Genomic DNA, 16,229 nt, shown 5'->3' with positions numbered 1-16,229 from the left:
CTAATCGTTGATCGTTGACACGTCGTTCCTTTCCCGATTATCGTTACTGTTGCAGGACGCAGGTTGCTCGTCGTTCCTGCAGCAGCACACATCGCTACGTGTGACACCACAGGAACGAGGAACATCACCGTACCTGCGGCCGCCCACAATGAGGAAGGAAGGAAGGAGGTGGGCGGGATGTTCGGCCCGCTCATCTCCGCCCCTCCGCTTCTATTGGGCGGCCGCTTAGTGACGCCGCTGTGACGCCGAACGAACCTTCCTCTAAGAAAGGAGGCGGTTCGCCGGCCACAGCGACATCGCTAGGCAGGTAAGTACGTGTGACGGGTCCTAGCGATGTTGTGCACCAAGGGCAGTGATTTGCCCGTGACGCACAACCAACTGGGGCGAATGCTTTCACCAGCTTTCGCTAGCGATGTCGCTGTGTTTAAAGCCCGCTTAAGGCTATGTACCCACGATGAGCATTTGGTGAGTTTTTTATATTTTCACACATTCGTAAAAATAAGATCTATCTATATAAAATTAACCAGATCATTAAATGTCATAATAAAAAACAAATCGAAAGTCCAGGATTGTGTATTTTGTGTCACCACCAAAAAAATGCAATAAAACGTGATCGAAATGTCATACTAACACCAAAATTACATAATTAATCCGTCAACTCACCACACAAATAACAAGCCCTAAAGCCTGCTTTACACGCTACAAGATATCTTACGATGTGTCGGCGGGGTCACGTCGTAAGTGACGCACATCCAGCATCGTAAGGTATGTAGTAGCGTGTGACAGCGACGTGCAATTGCGATTGAACAAAAAACATTCATCGCATGCACATCGTTCATTCCTGACGAATTGAACGTCAGATTGTTCATCGTACCCGGGGTAGCGCACATCGCAGTGTGTGACACCCTGGGAACGATGAACAGATCTCACCTGCCTCCTGCGGCTCCCGGCGCACAATGCGGAAGGAAGGAGGTGGGCGGGATGTTTACATCCCGCTCAGCTCCGGCCCTCCGCTTCTATTAGCCGGCTGCTGCGTGACGTTGATGTGACGCCAAACGTCCCTCCCACTCCAGGAAGTGGACATTCGCCGCCCAAATCGAGGTCGTATGGTAGGTAAGTACGTGTGACGGGGGTTAATTGTATGTGCGGCACGTTCAACAAATTGAACGTGCTGCACATACGATGGGGGCGTTGCAAATCGCATACGATATCGTATGCGAAATTGCAACATGTAAAGCAGGCTTTAAACAGGTTAATTGACTGAAAAATTAAATATTTCCAGGTCTAGGAAAATGGGGACACAACAGATTTTTTTTTTCAGGAATTATGAACTTTTTTCAACACTTAAAGGGAATCTGTCACCAGGTTTTTGCTCCCCCATCTGAGAACAGCATAATGTAGAGACAGAGATTCTGATTCCAGCGATGTGTCACTTACTCAGCTATTTGCTGTCATTTTGATAAAATTACAGTTTTCTCTGCTGTAGACCTAGCAATTATTTGAATATCTACCTCTGTAACCCCGCCCACACCAGTGATTGGTTTTCTGTGTACACTGTAATCAGTGGTGTGGGTGGGGTTATACAAAGCTCCTGAATAAGCTGGACTACCTGGCAGCACGCCAAGTAGTCCTCTAATGATAATCTCCTGCTGATTAAACAGATTAAATTAAAACTACACTAAGCAGCCCAGTAAGTGACACATCAATGGAATCAGGGTCTCTGCTCCTACAATATGCTGCTCTCAGATTAGGTAGCAAAACTTGGGGACAGATTCCCTTTCAACAGTAATTTTATCAAAACTACCCTAACCAGCCCAGTAACTGACACATTGCTAGAATCAGAGTCACTCTCTCTATATTATGCTGCTCTCAGAATAAGTGGCAAACTCCTGGTGACAGATTCCCTTTAAGTAAAAAAAAAAACTATACAAGTTTGGTATCGCTATCTTCGTACTGACCTAGAAAATCATATTGCGTGGTCATTTTTACAATGCAATAAACTCCGTAAAACAAAACAAAAAAATGTAGAATTAAATTTCTGGCTTAAATTTCATCGCACTTGGAATTTTTTTTCCCCTTTTCTATTATATTGTATGGAAAAAAAATGTATGGTTGTTGGAAAAAAAGAGCAGGAAAAAAACAATGACGTAAAGACAAAGAAACTTAAAGGGAACCTGTCAGGTCCAATATGCACCCAGAACCACGATCAGTTCTGGGTGTATATTGCTAATCCCTGCCTAACTATCCCTGTATACACTAGCATTGATAAAGAGATGTTTAGAAAACGTATTTCTAAAGATCTTTTAGGGTATGCTAATGAGCGTGGGGACTAGTCCCCTGGGCGCTGCTTCCCTTGCTAGTCGGCCCCATTAGCATGTTAGTAAGTCCCCGTGGGTGTGCTAACATGCTAATGAATATGCAGTGTCACAGGATGATCTCCCTCACCTCTCCGCTGCCATCGCCGCCCGACGCTGGATTTCGGCTCAGTGCTCATGATCCCGCAGTTTCGGTCATGTGCACTACTTCAGTTTGAAGCCAGGACGCGTACACCCAGCTTCATAGTGCGCATAACCAAAGCTCCGGGGTCATGCGCACTGAGCTGAAATATAGCGTTGGAAACGATGGCGGCGGAGAGGTGAGTGAGATCATCCGCTGACGCTGCGCATTCATTAGCATGTTAGCACACCCACAGGGGCGTACTAACATGCTAATGCGGTCGACTAGCAAGGGAAGCAACACCCAGGGGACTAGTCCTCAGAATCATTAGCATATGATAACAGATCTTTAGAAATACTTTTTCTAAAGCTCCCTTTATCTATGCTAGTGTATACAGGGACAGTTAGGCAGGGATTAGTAATATACACCCAGAACTGCTCGTGGTTCTCACTGCATATTGGACCTGACAGGTTCCCTTTAATCCTAGCATATATGTTATTGTGATTGGTGGAAGGAAGGTATCTATTTGCCTTTTGGCAATTTGCTAATATTATGTGCTAGTCATTAGCACTTTATTCTTAGCAAACAAGATGACACTGTTCAGCATTCTATTTATGGCTTAAAGTGACTTATTGTAACAAACCCTCAGTTATGTGAGCAGGACACGTCCAACTAAAGAGAAAACAAGTCCAATGTGACTATTTAGAACATGGCCTACACTGACACATTGTAACGTATCAGCTGAGAGAGCAGGACTAGAGCAAGAAAGGGAATGCGGATCAAAGGTCTCTAAGAGGCTCATAGGATATTACACTTAGGGGTACTTTGCACACTACGACATCGCAGGTGCGATGTCGGTGGGGTCAAATCGAAAGTGATGCACATCTGGCGTCGCTGTCGACACCGGAGTATGTGAATCGTGTTTACTACGATTAACGAGCGCAAAAGCGTCGAAATTGTATGATCGGTGTAGCGTCGGTCATTTCCATAATTTCGGAAGGACCGATGTTACGATGTTGTTCCTCGTTCCTGCGGCAGCACACATCACTGTGCATGAAGCCGCAGGAGTGAGGAACATCTCCTTACCTGCGTCCCAGCTGCAAGGAGGAAGGAAGGAGGTGGGCGGGATGTTTACATCCCGCTCATCTCCGCCCCCCTGCTTCTATTGGCCGCCTGCTGTGTGACGTCGCTGTGACGCCGCACGACCCGCCCCCTTAGGAAGGAGGCGGTTCGCCGGCCAGAGCAACGTCGCAGGGCAGGTAAGTGTATGTGAAGCTGCCGTAGCGATAATGTTCGCTACGGCAGCTATCACAAGATATCGCAGCTGCGACGGGGGCGGGGACTATCGCACTCGGCATCGCTACCATCGGCTTGTGATGTCGTAGTGTGCAAAGTACCCCTTAGACTAATACAGGTCACGCGAGCCCCGCGTCCAATAACCGAGGCCTTCTCTCTCCACGCCTTTGGACCAAGTGGGTTAATCATCAGGAAGTGACGCTGCGGCTGCCATTTCCTGTTGATTGCTCAGTTGGTCCCATGGCGTGGAGAGAGAAGCCGGCAGTGATTGGATGCAGGGCTCGTGTGACATCACAATGCCCTGAACCGTGATTACCGACAGCGCTGGAATGACTGACAACAGAACAGCAGATAAGTACAGGGAGTGAGAAGGGGTTGTACTAGTAGTGGAGAACCACTTTAATAAACTTGTGATAATTTGGGGCCTGTTTGAGATTTTGAATGGGGCCCAAGAGCTTTAAGTTGCTCCACAGCTCTGACTTGGGAAGTGATCAAGAACTGACCAAAGGGCATTTAAAGGAACATTTCGATAGATGACAATGCTCTTTTGCATCTTTCAGAGCTCCCAGAGAAATTAAAGGAAACACCTACACATGCACAGCCACCCCTCTATTCCTGACGGCTTGTATCAGGTCATGATCTCAAAAAAGATGCGCGTTCCATCCATGACATCTGACATGACATTTATCGTACATTATTGCATATCCTATCCATAAACCATAAATGTCCTAGATAGGCACTACAGTTCAAAAGTTTAGGGTCACCCAGACAATTTTGTCTTTTCAATAAAAAAAATCATACTTTTACAGTGGTAACCTCGCTTAATGAGTAACCCAGTTAATGGGAATTTCGCTTAACAAGCAAAGCTTTCTGTAAATTTGTAACTCAGTTTACGAGAATGCTTTGCTGTACGAGCAAAATCCTCACCGCACACACTTCCGGTTCCGCACATCCACCTCGCTCTGACCCGCACTTGCAGTCCACACAAACACACACAAGCACGCACAAACACACACAAACAAACACGCACATACAGTATTATGCTCACCTTACCTTCCGTGCCCTCACCGGCCTCATGGTTCTTATAGTCCGCCGGTACATCGCGACGTCCTTGTGGCGAACTACAAGACCCAGGAGGCCGGCGATGGAACGGAAGGTAAGGTGAGCATAATATGTGTACCTTCAGTTCCAACGCCGGTCTCCTGGGTCCTGTAGTTCGCCTGTATAGGCTGTGCATCAGCAACCATAGCGACGAAGCAGGAACTTCCTCTGTCACCGCTACTCAAAGGCAGCGTGCTGGCCAATCAGAGGCAAGCGTCTCCTGCCTTTGAGGTCAGCGCTCTGGCAGTGGAAGTTCCTCCCTCGTCATTATGGTAACCCGATACACATCCCGTACCACCGAACAGCAAGTCCCAGGAGACCGGCAATGGAACGGAAGGTAAGATGAGCATAATATGTGCGCGCGCGTGCGTGCTTGTGTGTTTTTGTGAGTTTGTGTGTGTTTGTACATGTTTGTGTGTGTTTGTGCATGTGTGGAATGGCACAATAGGGGACCAGGATGGGACATTGAACGAACAAGTTGTGGAATGAATTGTCTGCATTCCAATGATTTCCTATGGGAAATCTTGCTTTGCTGAACGAGTAACTTAGTTAACAAGCATACTCCCAGAACGGATTGTTCTCGTTAACCAAGGTTCCACTGTATTTATCAAATGAGTTGCATAATGAATAGAAAATATAGTCCAGACATTGACGAGGTTAGAAATAATGACTTTTACTTGAAATAATAATTTTCTCCTTTAAATTTTGCTTTCGTCACAGAATGCTCCTTTGCAGCAATTAAAAATTTGCAGACCTTTGGCATTCTAGCTGTTAATTTGCTGAGGTAATCTGGAGATATTTCACCCAATGCTTCCAGAAGCCCCTCCCACAAGTTGGATTGGCTTGATGTGCACTTTTTGCGTACCATATGGTCAAGCTGCTTTCACATGAAAGTTCTCTTTTTCTGGCCATTTTGAGAGTTTAATGGAACCAACAAATGTAATGCTCCAGATTCTCAACTAGCTCAAAGGAAGGTCAGTTTTATAGCTTCTCTAATCAGCAAAACTGTTTTCAGCTGTGTTAACATACTTGCACAAGGGATTTCTAAACATCCATTAGCCTTCTAACAGAGTTAGCAAACACAATGTACCATTAGAACAATGGAGTGGTGGTTGTTGGAAATGGGCCTCTATATACCTATGTAGATATTGCATTAAAAACCAGATGTTTGCAGCTAGAATAGTCATATACTATATTAACAATGTATAGAGTGCATTTCTGTTTAATTTAATGTTCGTTTCATTGAAAAAAAATATGCTTTCCTTTCAAAAATAAGAAAATATCTAAGTGACCCTAAACTTTTGAACTGTAGTGTAGCTCAAGGAGGATTGCCTAGGCTGAGTCTCCGCTGTGTGGACAGGGCAAGGCTAAATGGGTTTTCCACTATAAGAAAAGTGACCCCTAAAGGTTTTTGTACTTGTAAAACAGATATAGTAGGTACTTACCTACCCCCCCCACCCCCCAGTGCTGTCTCCCCACCTGTTGCTACAGTCTTTCTGTTTTGGCTGCAATGGCTGCTTCAGGTCTACTGCATATATCACGTTGCAGCCAATCAATGAGTTAAGCAACTTGTGCCATATACATTGGTAGAGCTGCTGTGCTCAGTGATTGGCTGCAGTGGTGTTTTTCTGTGGAGAGGCATATACAGTCATATGAAAAAGTTTGGGCACCCCTATTAATGTTAACCTTTTTTCTTTATAACAATTTGGGTTTTTGCAACAGCTATTTCAGTTTCATATATCTAATAACTGATGGACTGAGTAATATTTCCGGATTGAAATGAGATTTATTGTACTAACAGAAAATGTGCAATCTGCATTTAAACAAAATTTGACCGGTGCAAAAGTATGGGCACCCTTATCAATTTCTTGATTTGAACACTCTTAACTACTTTTTACTGGCTTACTAAAGCACTAAATTGGTTTTGTAACCTCATTGAGCTTTGAACTTCATGGGCAGGTGTATCCAATCATGAGAAAAGGTATTTAAGGTGGCCACTTGCAAGTTGTTCTCCTATTTGAATCTCCTATGAAGAGTGGCATCATGGGCTCCTCAAAACAACTCTCAAATGATCTGAAAACAAAGATTATTCAACATAGTTGTTCAGGGGAAGGATACAAAAAGTTGTCTCAGAGATTTAAACTGTCAGTTTCCACTGTGAGGAACATAGTAAGGAAATGGAAGAACACAAGTACAGTTCTTGTTAAGCCCAGAAGTGGCAGGCCAAGAAAAATATCAGAAAGGCAGAGAAGAATGGTGAGAACAGTCAAGGACAATCCACAGACCACCTCCAAAGACCTGCAGCATCATCTTGCTGCAGATGGTGTCAATGTGCATCGGTCAACAATACAGTGCACTTTGCACAAGGAGAAGCTGTATGGGAGAGTGATGCGAAAGAAGCCGTTTCTGCAAGCACGCCACAAACAAAGTCGCCTGAGGTATGCAAAAGCACATTTGGACAAGCCAGTTACATGTTGCAAGAAGGTCCTGTGGACTGATGAAACAAAGATTGAGTTGTTTGGTCATACAAAAAGGCGTTATGCATGGAGGCAAAAAAACACGGCATTCCAAGAAAAGTACTTGCTACCCAGAGTAAAATTTGGTGGAGTTTCCATCATGCTTTGGGGCTGTGTGGCCAATGCTGGCACCAGGAATCTTGTTAAAGTTGAGGGTCGCATGGATTCAACTCAGTATCAGCAGATTCTTGACAATAATGTGGAAGAATCAGTGACGAAGTTGAAGTTACGCAGGGGATGGATATTTCAGCAACACCATGATCCAAAACACCGCTCCAAATCTACTCAGGCATTCATGCAGAGGAACAATTACAATGTTCTGGAATGGCCATCCCAGTCCCCAGACCTGAATATCATTGAACATCTGTGGGATGATTTGAAGCGTGCTGTCCATGCTCAGCGACCATCAAACTTAACTGAACCGGAATTGTTTTGTAAACAGGAATGGTCAAATATACCTTCATCCAGGATCCAGGAACTCATTAAAAGCTACAGGAAGCGACTAGAGGCTGTGATTTTTGCAAAAGGAGGATCTACAAAATATTAATGTCACTTTTATGTTGAGGTGCCCATACTTTTGCACTAGTCAAATTTTGTTTAAATGCGGATTGCACATTTTCTTTTAGTACAATATACCTCATTTCAATCCAGAAATATTACTGAGTCCATCAGTTATTAGATATATGAAACTGAAATAGCTGTTGCAAAAACCCAAATTGTTATGAAGAAAAAAGGTTAACATTAATAGGGGTGCCCAAACTTTTTCATATGGCTGTATGTACTACGTGATGCAAGTAGCAATACAAATAGCAGATTCAGGAGGAAATCGGCACCTGGTGCAAGGAAGGCCATATGCCCGAACCAGAGACAAGGCTCTGAGACTCAGACATGTCACTAAGGACTCTTAAAGCCTCTGCCCAAATAACCATCTCTAATCAGCTGCTATGTGTACAAGCTTCCCTTCTCTAGGGAGGAGAGCCTGGCGCCAGCTATCATCCTTAATTACTAAATGCCAGACATGACAGGCAGCTGGCAAAGTGCACGTGTGTCCTGGGTATAAAACAGGAAGATGACGGATATGACTGACTACAAACGGAATAGCAGAGCAGCGAGCCTTCTGCGTCATATACAGTGGACGTGATTTGGTGTTGGGCTCAAATCACAACATGTGGTAACATTTATATAGATGGGGCTGATGTCAGTAACAGTGGCAAGTGTTAGGCCCGTTTCACACGTCAGTGAAAAACACAGACGTTTTTCACTGGCGTGTAAAACGCACATGTCCCTGCGTGTGCCGAAAATCACGGCACACGTGGGTTGTCTAAGTGCAATCCGGGCTCCGTTCTCCGTGGCCCGTGATTGCACTTAGAGATTCACTCACCTGCGCCCGCTCCCGCTGTCCATGGTGCTGATCGCTCCCGCGACGCAGCATCCGGCCGGCGGTGACCCCTGCAGGAGCTGCTTCCGGGTCGGCTGTGTCGCGCATAATGAATATGCGCGACAGTAATCAGCCGGCTCAGAAGCAACAGGGAGAACGGGCTGCAGAGGACATCGCTGGACGCCGGGTGAGTTAAAATGTTTTTTATTTTAAAAGCACGTTTTTTTCTGGCACGTATTTCACAGATCACACCACTGCGTGGTCCGTGGAACATCAGTGATGCCAGAAAAAAATGGACATGTCTCCGTGCAGCAATCACGGACACGCGTGTACGCTGCACGGAGACACGTGCAGTGAAAAATCACTGACGTGTGAGCAGATCCATTCATTATAATGGGTCTGCGTATGTCAGTGATTCTGGTACGTTTAAAAAAAAGCACAAACGTCCCAGAATCACTGACGTGTGAAAGGGGCCTTATACTGCAAAAGCATGAGGGCCTACTGGTGCCAATAATTCCTCTTTTTATTAACATGTTACAGTTACCCTGCATAAAAATGTAAGTTCATTTTTATATACATTATATTTCTTCTGTGTCACTGTGTACATACATTACATTACTTATCCTGTACGGATCCTGAGTTACATCCTGTATTATACTCCAGAGCTGCACTCACTATTCTGCTGGTGGAGTAACTGTGTACATACATTACTTATCCTGTACTGATCCTGAGTTACATCCTATATTATACTCCAGAGCTGCACTCACTATTCTGCTGGTGGAGTAACTGTGTACATACATTACTTATCCTGTACTGATCCTGTTACATTATGTATTATACACCAGAGCTGTGCTCACCATCCTGCTGGGGGAGTCACTGTGTACATACAATAACTTACTTATCTTCTAGTTACATCCTGTATTATACTCCAGAGCTGCACTCACTATTCTGCTGGTGGAGTCACTGTGTATATACAATACCGATCATGTACAGATCTTGAGTTACTTCTTGTATTATACTCCAGAGCTACACTCACTATTCTGCTGGTGGCGTCACTGTGTACATACATTATATTACTTATCTTGTACTGATCCTGAGTACATCCTGTATTATTCTCCAGAGCTGCACTCACTATTCTGCTGATGGAGTGACTGTATACATACATTACATTACATATCCTGTACTTGTACAGAATTATATCCTTTATTATACTCCAGAGCTGCACTCACTATTCTGCTGATGGAGTCACTGTGTACATACATTACATTACTTATACTGTACTGATCTTGTTACATTCTGTATTATACCCCAGAGCTGCACTCACTATTCTGCTGGTGGAGTCACTGTGTACATACATTACATTACTTATCCTCTCGTTACATCCTGTATTAGGCTATGTGTGCACTAGAAAATTGACTTTTCTTAAGAAAAATCCGCACCCTCTGGCAGAATACCGCACCCGCATTTTTGCCGCGGTTTGCCACTTTTACCGCGGTTTTTCCTCGGATTGGTACCTGCCATATTTTACCATTATCTATGGCAAAAACCGCAGGTACCTGCAGAAAAGAAGTGACATACACATTCTTTTTGCTGCAGAAATTCTGCAGCAAAACCTGTAGAGGAAAAAAACACAGCGTGTGCACACCATTTTGTTTACCATAGGTTTTGCTGGGGAAGAATTGCAGAAAGGTTATGAACATTTTCTACAGCAATTCATGCAGCAAATCCGCGGCAAAAAACGCAGCGTGCGCACAGGGCCTTATTGTTATGCACATGAGATTGCCAACAAGGGTCAATAAAGCCTATTTCTATTCTACTGCCCAACTGGTTCCTGTACAGACGAATATTCTTAGCTGCACAGTCACTGGTGGCACCTGCGCAGGCTGGAATAACCATAGCCACAACACTAGGAGACCACAACTCTGACCTGCCTGCCTGAAAGGCCATAAAGTTGTTCCTCGTACCTCCTTAGGAACCAGTGGGATATTGCTGCACACTATAACCCAGATTAGGTAAAGCATGCAGAAAGGTGTGGAAATACAAAATATGTGCACACGTGGAAAAAGGTGAAATAGCTACTGCAAGTAAGAATATCCTCCCGCAAGCTAGCTATAAACAGGAGAAAGGAGTAGGTTAGACAAGTGAGATATCAGAGAGCATATACCAAACTGGTCTCTATCTGCAAGGCAAAAACACTTGGCAGTGGGGCTGAGACTGCTTAGAAGGATCCACATAGGAATATAGCCAGCAGAGAAGACCAGCATGAGGAAGGTAGAAATAGCCCCACCTGAAATGTGATAGGACAGACCAACTGAACAAATGAAAACCCAAAGGATAGAAACAAAGGTAAAAAATAATCGGCACTTGGACAGGAACCAACCATGTTGTGGCTCAGCAGAGAAGGAAACCAACCACACAGCACAAGGTCACTGGATCAAGTCCCGAGGCATGATAATTATACTTCAGAGCTGCATTCACTATTCTGCTGATGAAGTAACTTCACAATATATTAAACTACTTGTCCTGTACTGATCCTATATTATACTCTAGAGCTGCACTCACTCTTTTGCTGGTGGAGTCACTGTACATACAATACGTATTTATCTTGTACTGCTTGTAAATTACATCCTGTATTATACTCCAGAGCTGCACTCACTATTCTGCCTGTGGGGTCACTGTGAATAACATTTTAGTATCCTGAGTTACAGACAGTATTTTAGTCCTAAGCTGCAGTCAGCATACTATAGAGTATTATCATTAACAGCTAGCAAGCTTCCTCACAGACACTTCCCTAAAAGCTTTGCTCAGCTCTTATGATGCAGGAGGAGGCAGGTTTTTCCAACTTCACACAATGCAAATCGGCATAATAAGGTGTACGCAGGCAAAAAGCTTGGACATTTTAACTCTGACGTATTCAAAATTTTCAGTATTGTTCTGGTGTATGATACTAGATGTCCATCACGTGAGATCAGAACAGGATAAGTAATGTAATGTATACACACAGTGACCACCAGCAGAATAGTGAGTGCAGCTCTGGAGTATAATGCAGGATGTAACTCAGGATCAGTACAGGATAACTAATGTAATGTATGTACACAGTGACTGCACCAGTAGAATAGTGAGTGCAGCTCTGGAGTATAATACAGGATGTAACTAAGAATCAGTACAGGATAAGTAATGTCTGTACACAGTGATTACAGCAGCAGAATAGAGAGTGCGGCTCTGGAATGTAATACAGGATGTAGCTAAGAATCAGTACAGGATAAGTAATATGTGTACACAGTGATTCCACTAACAGAATAGTGAGTGCAGCTCTGGAGTATAATACAGGATGTAACTCAGGATCAGTACAGGATAAGTAATGTAATGTATGTACATAGTGACTGCACCAGCAGAATTGTGAGTGCAGCTCTGGAGTAAAATACAAGATGTAACTCAGAATCCGTACAGGATAAGTAATGTAATGTATTTACACAGTAACTCAACCAGCAGAATAGTGAGTGCTGCTCTGGAGTATAATACAGGATGTAACTCAGAATCAGTACAGGATAAAGGAGGTAAGGCCTTGTTTAGACAAGGCCGAGAAGAGCTGTTAAATAACTGCATATTGGCTACATACAAGCTGGTCGGCAGTCACTTAATGGTTGGTTTAAATATCCCGACAGCACTTCCATGCACACACAACGATTGCTAATATGATCGTTCTGTGCATATAATATCATGCTTTCTGCAGCACAAGTCCTGTTTACATGGGACAATGTGCTGCCGAGAACAAAGATTAAGCACACTGCTGGCTAATGTGCATTTTGCTCGTTTGTTGTGTGATTACTGGCCTTATTTAGACAGTTCTTAGGAATACTCGTTCCTGATATTCTGCCTGTCTAAATGGGTCTTAAAAGCTCGTTTACATTCCACGACCTACGATGCTTAACGACCGGTGACCGACTTTGCATATACCAATCGGTGGTTGTTTAATAGCTTGTTTAGAAACGCAGATCCCAATTATGATCGCCAATAGACCGTACTGTGCACATGAAGTGGCATTGTACTCGGCAGCACATGTTCTGAAGACACAGGACAATGAGCTGCCAAGAATGATTCTTAAACATCATTACACCGGATGAATGAGGGTTTTGCTTGTTCATCGGGTGATCAGCAGCTTGTATTCCCTGGACAGTTGTGATCATTCATGACAATCACGTAGTGTAAAGAGACCCTGAACCTTCAGTCTTCCTAATCACTGTATAATGTGCAGCTGAATATTATCATTGTGTCAGAAACAAGCACCTTTGGGTTGGGGAGAGGAGGTGATCATAGTCTTTGACAACGGAATTTGTGACATAAAGTGCAAAAATGTCGGCCCCCCTCCATGATCACTAAAGGGGGCTTTACACGCAGTGAAAGCATCCGCCCCCGTCGTTTGTGCGTCACCGGCAAATCGCTGCCCATGGCGCACAATATCGGTAACACCCGTCACATGTACTTACCTTCCTAGCGACGTTGCTGTGGCCGGCAAACAAACTCTTCGTTAAGGGGGAGGTTCGTTCGCCGTCACAACGACGTCACACAGCGGCCGACCAATAGAAGTGGAGGGGCGGAGACCAGCCTCATTAACGACACGCCCACCTCGTTGCCAGGGGACGCAGGTACGGTGCTGTTCGTCATTCCCGGGGTGTCACAGGTAGCGATGTGTGCTGCCTCAGGAACGACGAATAACATACTTCTACAATGACCAACGAGATTTTGAAAATGAACGTGTCAACGATCAACGATTAGGTATTTTTGATCGTTAACACTCGCTCGGAGCTGTTACATGCAACGACGTCGCTAACAATGCCGGATGTGCGTCACGAATTCCGTGACCCCGACGACATAACGTTAGATATGTCGTTGCGTGTAACGGGGCCTTAAATACAAGCTACTACCCTGGTAATAAGGCCAATATGTGTTTCATTGCAGTTTCCGGACCCCACCCAAACTATTCTTTCCAATGATGCAAAATTTGAAGAGATCTGGGAAAATTCTTGCCATCTCCAATTAGCATTTTACTCTTTTGACCATGGAAACAGGTCATCGCAAAGGGACATTATTAAACCTACAGCCTAGGGTCTCCATGTCCTGTGCAGTCCGGTCTATTGTTTCCTGTTATCAGCTATCTCATACTTGGGAGAGGTTGCGACTATAGGATTGGAGATGGGAAGCGCAGAAGACCCCCTTCCCCCCACGATCACTACTTTATATCACACGTCTCCAGCGCTGAGACCCTCCAGAGACATTTATATTCATATGTGTCACAGATATTGGCCGCTCCTCTTATAACGCTGCTGCACTATTATAAGCTGCTGCCAGCCGCAGGTTTAGTGCATTGTGCAGAAAGGAGGCTCCATGTAATGAATTCAGAGCACAGATATCAAACCACCTACCAAGAAGAGGATGGCAGAGAGCAACATTCCCAGGCTCCAGCACAAAAGGAGACATCTTGTCTCGTGTGGTTGCAATACATTTTGTATTTGATCTTTTCACATATCATCAGCAAAAGTCAGAACCTGGAAATTAGACGTCAACTGCAAAATAATCCTACAGATAACTGCCTCCACCCTATATGTTGTACAATTGCGTTTCCAATGTTCCCCACCCATAAATCCCAGCCCTGGATCAGCGAGCATTGCAGGCTGAATGTGGACAATAGGGAGGGTCTGGAGACTGGAGATTTTTGGATACATCAAGGATAAAGCCTAGTCTGTCTATACAGAAGAGCAGAAGGGAGAGCCTATCCCTAAGGACTGGAGCAAGACATTGAGAAGGAGGAATGGATTACAAGATCTGGAGCCATTATAGTCAGCAGCCACTCCCTAGGCGTGTGTGTGTGTGTGTGTGTGTTTGTGTGTGTGAGTGTGTGTATGTAATTATATATATATATATATATATATATATTTATATATATATAATCTCCCAAAGAGGACAACAACCCAACATTTATGTAACCACTGAGGTGCCATAATACCTGTATCTGTCTGCTATGATGCAGCAAGTGCTAAGTACCATGTCCTAAAAAATCCCACCCATACAGGTGAAAGGCAGACCCCCGTAACGTTGCGTGGGCTCAGGGTTCAGGCGATGGCAATAAATCAACATATAGCTGCATTCTGTGGGACTAGGGAATTATCAACAAAGAAGAAAATGGGCTGCAAGGATCAAGGAAAAAACAGACAAGTGGGAGGGAGTAGACAGCATGCATTGTACATGGATGTGCATAGGTATTATTTATGTTTTTATATATATATACATATATGAATGAACATTCTGCACATCTACAGTCTGTAAGAGTCTTCTACCCATCCTCACGCACTGTATGTAGGAGAATGAAAAAAATAAATATAAATATATATATATATATATATATACACACATATATATATATATATATATATATATATATACATGCTATATCTCTTTTACAGTCTATAAGGATCTGCTGACTATCCTCACACACTGTATGTATGCGTAGGGCTTTAGGAATATATATATATTCACACACACATATCTATATATACACACACAAGCATAGTGAGTGGGGATGGGCAGATCTGCACAGCGGACCCCTATAGTCCGCAGACATCCTGGATAGTCAGCCTAGATCCGCATCACACATGGGGGGGACATGATGCCCCATGTAGGCAGCTCACATACAACATGCTTAGCCAAGTAGACATGGTGCTGGTACACATCCATGCAGAATACATATTGGAGGAAGCACATATGGACATACCTTCTTGCTATTAGCAGACAATCTAACATGCACTAACAGATAAAATGTAGAATCTGGAGTAAATATAGAAAAAAGGGTCTGAGCACCACACCCAGCCCCCAGTGTCTGTGGATGGGGCTCACCCCGGGGAGGATGGAGCTGAGCGGCTCCTACCTGACATGGTGCTGACCATGGTGCTGAAGGATGCGGCGTGGAGATGGTGCTGGGTGGCGGAGTACTGCAATGCTGTGGAAGGGAGAGGAAACGCCTGACTCAGCTCTAGTGGGATCCAGGCAGAGGGAGGAGACAGAGGTGGAGGTGGGGTGGTCGGTGCAGGAGAGCTGGGTGGGGGGCTCCGGGGCTCCCTCACTGGAGGTGGCAGAGGGGAGACGCTGGGGTCTGCTCTTATAGATTCCTGCGGCTGCAAACACTAATGGAGCAGGATGGATGCACAGGCACACCCAGCACTGCTGCCTCCCCCAACACCATTGTCAGAGCCCAACCCCCACCCTCTGTCAGTGCAAACCAGCACCCCTCATCTTCTGTCAGCAATCATCTCTCTATCTATCCATCTATCTAATCTTCCCATATTTCTATCATCTATCTATCCATCTATTCACTCATGTAATATCTATCATTTCAATTCTATTTAGCTGATACCGTATATGTCTATCTATCTGTTTACCCATGTCTCTATCTATCTATCTATCTATCTATCCATCTATCCATCCCTCTATCTATCCATCTATCTATC

At 44.4% G+C, this 16,229-nt stretch overlaps 1 protein-coding gene across 1 annotated transcript in view; it reads right to left on the bottom strand.

Annotated features, from left to right (window-relative positions):
- The window catches only part of STMN3 (stathmin 3), a 33,372-nt gene extending 17,450 nt beyond the window's left edge, over positions 1–15,922 (bottom strand). The window contains exon 1 of the mRNA XM_075350501.1: positions 15,650–15,922. Within this exon, the coding sequence (XP_075206616.1) occupies positions 15,650–15,668 (19 nt within the window). The 5' untranslated portion in view covers positions 15,669–15,922. The remainder of the gene's footprint in view (positions 1–15,649) is intronic.
- Positions 15,923–16,229: the final 307 nt, after the last annotated feature.

This window comes from Anomaloglossus baeobatrachus, chromosome 5 (genome assembly GCF_048569485.1).
Source record: "Anomaloglossus baeobatrachus isolate aAnoBae1 chromosome 5, aAnoBae1.hap1, whole genome shotgun sequence".
Taxonomy (NCBI): domain Eukaryota; kingdom Metazoa; phylum Chordata; class Amphibia; order Anura; family Aromobatidae; genus Anomaloglossus; species Anomaloglossus baeobatrachus.
This window is presented reverse-complemented; position numbering and strand designations above follow the sequence as displayed.